The 6,227-nt window shown below is 45.2% G+C and overlaps 1 protein-coding gene across 1 annotated transcript; it reads left to right on the forward strand.

Moving 5' to 3' along the window:
- Positions 1 to 3,636: 3,636 nt before the first annotated feature.
- Positions 3,637 to 5,193, forward strand: EMWEY_00055360 (hypothetical protein; the record flags this gene model as incomplete). The annotated part of the gene is made up of 3 exons (XM_013480253.1): positions 3,637 to 3,746; positions 4,343 to 4,973; positions 5,170 to 5,193. 3 exons carry the CDS (start codon positions 3,637 to 3,639, stop codon positions 5,191 to 5,193), a joined length of 765 nt encoding a protein of 254 aa, XP_013335707.1.
- Positions 5,194 to 6,227: the final 1,034 nt, after the last annotated feature.

The following is a 6,227-nucleotide window of genomic DNA, read 5'->3' on the forward strand; positions in this document are numbered from 1 at the left end:
GTATCCTCGCAGTGAAACGATCGCAATACTTGCATCACATCCACCAGTGTGTTGCTATAATGAGAAGTGAAAGGACAACAATCCCTAAAACAGTTCTACTGTTTTGTCCAGTCTTCAGGTATATCAACACACTAGCACAGGTGCCTGGGGCTGTTATGAAGGGGAAGCGGTATGCCGAGAGTTGCAGCATACCTTGCTGCAACCCCTTCTGTAAGGAGATTCCTCAATCTTATCGATATGCTCTGGGAAGCTGCAATGGAGTCACAATCCTTAAGATTACTGCAAAAGCACCTGACCTCTATACCATGTTTCAGGGGGTCTTGGATAAAGTGGCCCATGCGCTTGGAGCTGCGGAAGAGGAGCTGGTTTGACTGAGTTGCAAAGTGCCTTGCTGCAACTCAGGGTGCCAGACAACCCCACATACAGTATCAACCAAGCCTTGTCTGCTGCATGTACTAAAAGTGTAAACAATTGTTGAATAATGCAGCTTGCATGCCGGCAGAGTAGTACTGCAAAAGCACCTGACCTCTATACCATGTTTCAGGGGGTCTTGGATAAAGTGGCCCATGCGCTTGGAGCTGCGGAAGAGGAGCTGGTTTGACTGAGTTGCAAAGTGCCTTGCTGCAACTCAGGGTGCCAGACAACCCCACATACAGTATCAACCAAGCCTTGTCTGCTGCATGTACTAAAAGTGTAAACAATTGTTGAATAATGCAGCTTGCATGCCGGCAGAGTAGTAGGGCCGAATAAGGGTTCATGTGCCAACTTCAGACAGGCAAGCCAACGTCGGATAGGCTGTGCAACACGTGTACTCACGGCAACCCCACAAGCAAGCACAACCGAGCCCCCATATAGTACGCGCACTGACGTCTTTGACAGTTGTACAACACTTAATGGCTCCTCAATAGCCACACTGCACAGAGGTAAACACATAGGTACCACGCGTTTAGCAGAACACGCAAGGCCACTACAGCAAATGAATATTCTGGGGTCTGCAGTTCGTTCCCAACGGGCATTTTTGTCTATTTTATTCCTTGTAAGTTATTACTAGTTCGATAGTATGAGGCGTCTATGCAGATGATGCTGCTGTCTTAATAATAAGACCCTCTCGCTGCCCCCGCTAGCCCGTGTGTGACTCTGGAGGAGATGGCGGGTGGGCGGCATTGGGCGAAAAGCGTTGAAGAGGAGGAGGAAGTTCGTGAATGCGTCTAAGCATTGTTCATGTAAGACTTTGACAATTATAAAGAAACTAAAGAGGAGATGCCGCACCTGCTGGGTGTATCTAGAAGGAGAAACACCCACTCTCGCCCCCACTGCGGTGGCGTTTCGCGTCGTCGGGGCGGGCGGCGGCCTGTGTCTTGCCTCTAATTTTTGTTTTCCCGTTTGTGTATAATTTGCATGCCGTTTCGTGACTTTTAGCGGCTCAATGCCGTGAATTTGTACGCTCCCTCTTGCCGCAATTGCTTGTTTTCTTTGCTGTTCTCTGCCACGGCGGTGTAGTAAGTAGTAGATATACACACCCCAGCGGCGTCGTGAGTTGCAAGTTGGATGCGCACACACATACACACACCCAACAGCAACATAGGAGAGGCCTCTCCCCCAACTATTACTCGCCGTTTTTGTGCAGATTAAGTGATTACTTTTTCTCTATTTCGTCATTTACCTTGCATTGTAGTGACTACTACTATTGTGCGGCGGCAGGCGCTCTGTGGTCGGCTGGCGCAGGCCGCCACACAATAAACCTACCGCCTTGAATTCTTCCTCTGTCCGTTTCGATGTTGAATTATTGCCATTTGTCACGTTTTCTTCTCCTTTTCTTTATGCAACTTTGTTTATTCGGCCAGTAGAGCCGCGGTGTCACTCTAACTCATACCTTCTTAGGGGGGCCGCCGCCTGTTGCCTTTCTTTGCAACAAGTTCCTTTATCACCGTTATTTATTCCCCTCTTTCCGTCCTTTTCTCTTGCTTTTTTGCTAACAAGTACAACTATTATTCCGCTGTAGATATGCTCTCCTTGTAGCCATCGCTGCGCCTCCTCCCTGGGCGTCCGTCCTTTTTTTTTTTTCTATTATATCTCGGCAGCAGCAGCAGCCATCAACAGCTGCAGCAGCAGCAGCAGCAGCACCTTCCTCCCTTTTGCCTTATACGGCCTCCCGTTCCTTCCTATTTACCCCTCCCCTGCATGCAAGTGCAACTTTTCTTTCTGCCTTAGTACAGAGGCAGATAAATAGGGGAGGTGTTAGGTGGTGGTGGCGGAGAGAGGAAGAGGCAGACATATAATACTCCCCTTCTTCTTATTATATAGAAGTAAATTGGGGTGTATACACAGCTTCTGCTGCTGCTGCTATTACCTGTATCTGTATAATATATATACAGTATACAGGTCTTGGCTATATATATATTTTTTTTTGCCCCTTTTCTTCTTTTCTTCTCCCCCCTCCCCTCCTCCTCCTCCTTATAAGGATGTCCTCTACTAATAGTATATCTGCGCAGCAGCAGAAACAATGTCGTGCAGCAGCATGCTGCGCCCCTGCTTCTTCTGCAGCTCCTGCTGCATCTGCTGCATCTGCTGCATCTGCTGCTGCTGCTGCTGCATGCAAGCGATCTCGTGAGACAGCAGAGCTTCCTGCCTTAGGCAATGAGCAAACAATAGGGGGATTTGTTCGTCCCTCTAAGCATTCGCGTCCTCAAGGAATTATTTCTTCCTCTTCTTCTTTTCCTCCTCCTTCTTCTTCCTCTTCTTCTTCCTTATCATGTGCTGCTGCTGGTGATGCTGTATCACGTGCTGCTGCTGCAGTTGCAGCAGCAGCAACAGCAGCACCATTTTCAGGTCTTTCTGCTGCTGCAAATCGATTGCAGCATTCCAAGTCAAAAACAGCAGCAGCAGCAGCAGCAACAGCAGCAACAGCAGCAGCAACAACAGAGGGAGGGAGAGGCCGTGCTGTTCTTGCATTAAAGTCAAGCAGCAACGAAGGACAACAGCAGCAGCAGCAGCAGCAGCAATCATCTTCTGCAACAGATTCTGCTGCTGCTGCTGCTGCTGCTGCTGCTTCTAATGTTGGCAAACGTGTAGTATTACCTCAATCAAAGTCATCATCATGTATAATGGGGGGCCCCCTTGGGGCCCCTCATGGGGCCCCCCATGGGGCCCCCCTAACGTCGCCATTATCATGTACAGGAACAGACGACCCAAAAACACACAAAGAAAGAAAGGTGACCTCCCCCTCTCCCGCACCCCCACCAACAGCAGCAGCAGCAGCAGCAGCAACAGCAGCAGCAGCAGCAGGAGGAGGAGGAGGAGGAATAGGGGAACCATGGCGAGTTAGCCAACGTTGCCGCTTATTTATATGTGATGTTAGTAATGCATATAGTATAGATAATGGACAAGATAATCATCATAATACAAGAACAGCACAAAGTAATTATTGCCAAGAATCTTATCATGCAGATAAAACATTTACAGGTAATTATTTAATTAATAATAAAAGATTAACTCCTCAATTAAGGGATCTTATTCTTTGTATTATTAATAAAGTTTGTGTACAACTTGCTGAACAGCAAGCTGCTTCCTCCCATACCAGCAGCAGCAGCAGCAGCAGCAGCAGCAGCAGCAGCAATAATAATAATAATAATAATAATGGTGGTGGATGTCGAAACAATCATAATCATAATAATTGCAGCAATAACTACAGCAGCAGCAGCAACTGCAGCAGCAGCAGCAGCAACAGCAGCAGCAGCAATCGTATAGTATATCATGATTCATTGGATCCTCGTGCTGCAGCAGTAGTTGGTGTTGCTGCTCAATTATTTGATAGAATAATGGCTGTAATAAACAAAGCAGATATAATATATAATATAAATAGTACAGAAAGAAAGCATAATCAGCAGCAGCAGCAGCAACAACAACAACAACAACAGCAACAGCAACAACAACAGCAACAACAACAACAACAACAGGCATACTATAACCATCCATTACGTAGCTTATTTACTAGAGGATATAATATAAATCCTTTATTAATTAATCAATTAATAGCAATAACATGTATAGGTTTTGCGGATAGACTAGAGGCAATTACATCTATAGATTATAATATTATTATTAATATATGGAGAAATAATACTGTAGGTATGTTACGTAGTGTATGGCCTCCTCTTCCTCCTCCTCCTTCTTCCTCCTCTTATAATAATAATAATAATAATAATAATAATAATAATAATAATTATTCTTCTTTTTATGAATCTTTATTGAATAAAATACTTCTTATAGAAAGAATAATTATTGCATATATTTCTCCATCAGGTAATATTGCTGTTGCCCCTACATCTGAATTAACAGAAAGTTTATTAAATGTTTCTTATTTATTTGCTACTGCTACTTATAGATCTGCATTAAGAAGAAAGGCATTAGCTGCACAAGCAGCAGCAGCAGCAGCAGCAGCAGCAACAGCAACACCAGCAACAGCAGCAACAGATGGGTGTTGTGCAACAGAAGCAGAAGGCAAAACAGCAGCAGGAGGAGGAGGAAGAGGAGCAACAACAGGAACAACAGCAGCAACAGATGGGGATAATAAGGAGACAAAGGGAGCAGCAGCAACAACAGCAGCAGCAACAGCAGCAGGAGGAGGAGGAGGAGGAGGACGTAACAATCCATCAAAGAAGACAGATTCTCAACCAACAGCAGCAACAGCAGCAGCAGCAGCAGCAACAACAACAACAGCAGCAGCAGCAGCAACAAGAGGAGGAGGAGGAGGAGTAGCAGCATGTGGTTATAATATGACAGAGATAGCGCATGCAAACCCATTTGCTGCAGCATTAATGTATAGAGGTGGAGGAACAGCAGGAGCAGCAGCAGGAGGAGCAGCAGCAGCAACAGCAGCAGGAGCAGGAGGAGGAGGAGATAAAGGAGCATTATGTATACGTATTAGTGGTAGTAATAAGATAGATATATGCAGACAAGTTGCTCAATTATTTGTACGTATAGCTATATTAGATAAGAATATAAATTTATTATTTAGGCCATCAACAATAGCTGCTGCTGCTGCACAATTAGCAATGTTTTCTCCTTGTCCTCCTTTTTCTTATTCATATTCATCTACATCTTGTTATTATCTACCTATAGAGATACAGGAAGCATTTGCTGCTGCTGCTGCTGCTGTTGTTGCTACAGGGGGCACTGCCTCCTTCCGTCTAATAAGAAAGTGTCAGTATTTAATGTTACAAAAATGGTTAAATATAAAAAAAATATTATTACATAGGAGTGCTGCTGCTGCATCTCCTTCTGCTGCTGCTGCTGCTGCTGCTGCTGCTGCTGCTGCTGCTGCTGCTGGTGGTGTTGGTGGTGGTGGTGGTGGTGGTGGTGGTGGTGGTGGTACTGCTAGTACTACTAGTGCAGCTGATTCATTACCTGATAGACTTATTGCTGATTGGGTACAACATAGTCTTGTACAGCCCCATCATAGACAAGTACTTCTTGTTGTACAACAGCATGCAAATTATCTAGTTAGATGTCAGGCATTAGCTAGACAACAGCAGCAGCAGCAGCAGCAGCAGCAGCAACAGCAGCAGCAGCAACAATTATCTATTGATGATTCAGCAAAAGCAAAAAAAATCATTCATCAACATCATCATAAATATACTCATCCAGCAGCAGCAGCAGCAGCAGCAGCAGCAGCAGCAGCAGCAGATGCAGCGCATGCAAATCATTGGCCACATACACTTAAACATAAACAACAAACTACCGCCAGATAATCATCAACAGCAGCAACAGCAGCAGCAACAGCAGCAGCAGCAAAGGGAGCAGCAGCAAAGGGAGCAGCAGCAAAGGGAGCAGCAGCAAAGGGAGCGGCAGTGGGAGAGGCAGCGGTTGTGGGAAAAACAACAGCAGCAGCAGCAGCAGCAGCGGCAAAATCAGCAGCAGCTGCAGCAGCAGCAGCAGAAGAAGAAGCAGCAGCAGCAGCACAGTGTGCATGCGCAGTAAATAAATACAAAGGGGGGAAGAAGAGACAAAGAAAGAAGAAGAGAGGCAACAGCGGATAAGCAAGGAAGGAAGGAGACACTAATAAATAACGGATATATGCATGCATGCATACATGCATGCATAAATAGATAAATAAATCAATATATGCATGCATGCATGCATGCAAGATATGGCGTGTCTTTAGTGGCTTTTTCTCCTTTGTCTTGTCTTGTATATATTATTTATTTGTTTATATATATATATATATA

The sequence above is a fragment of the Eimeria maxima genome, genomic scaffold (assembly GCF_000499605.1).
Source record: "Eimeria maxima Weybridge genomic scaffold, Emw_scaff1754, whole genome shotgun sequence".
NCBI lineage: Eukaryota > Apicomplexa > Conoidasida > Eucoccidiorida > Eimeriidae > Eimeria > Eimeria maxima.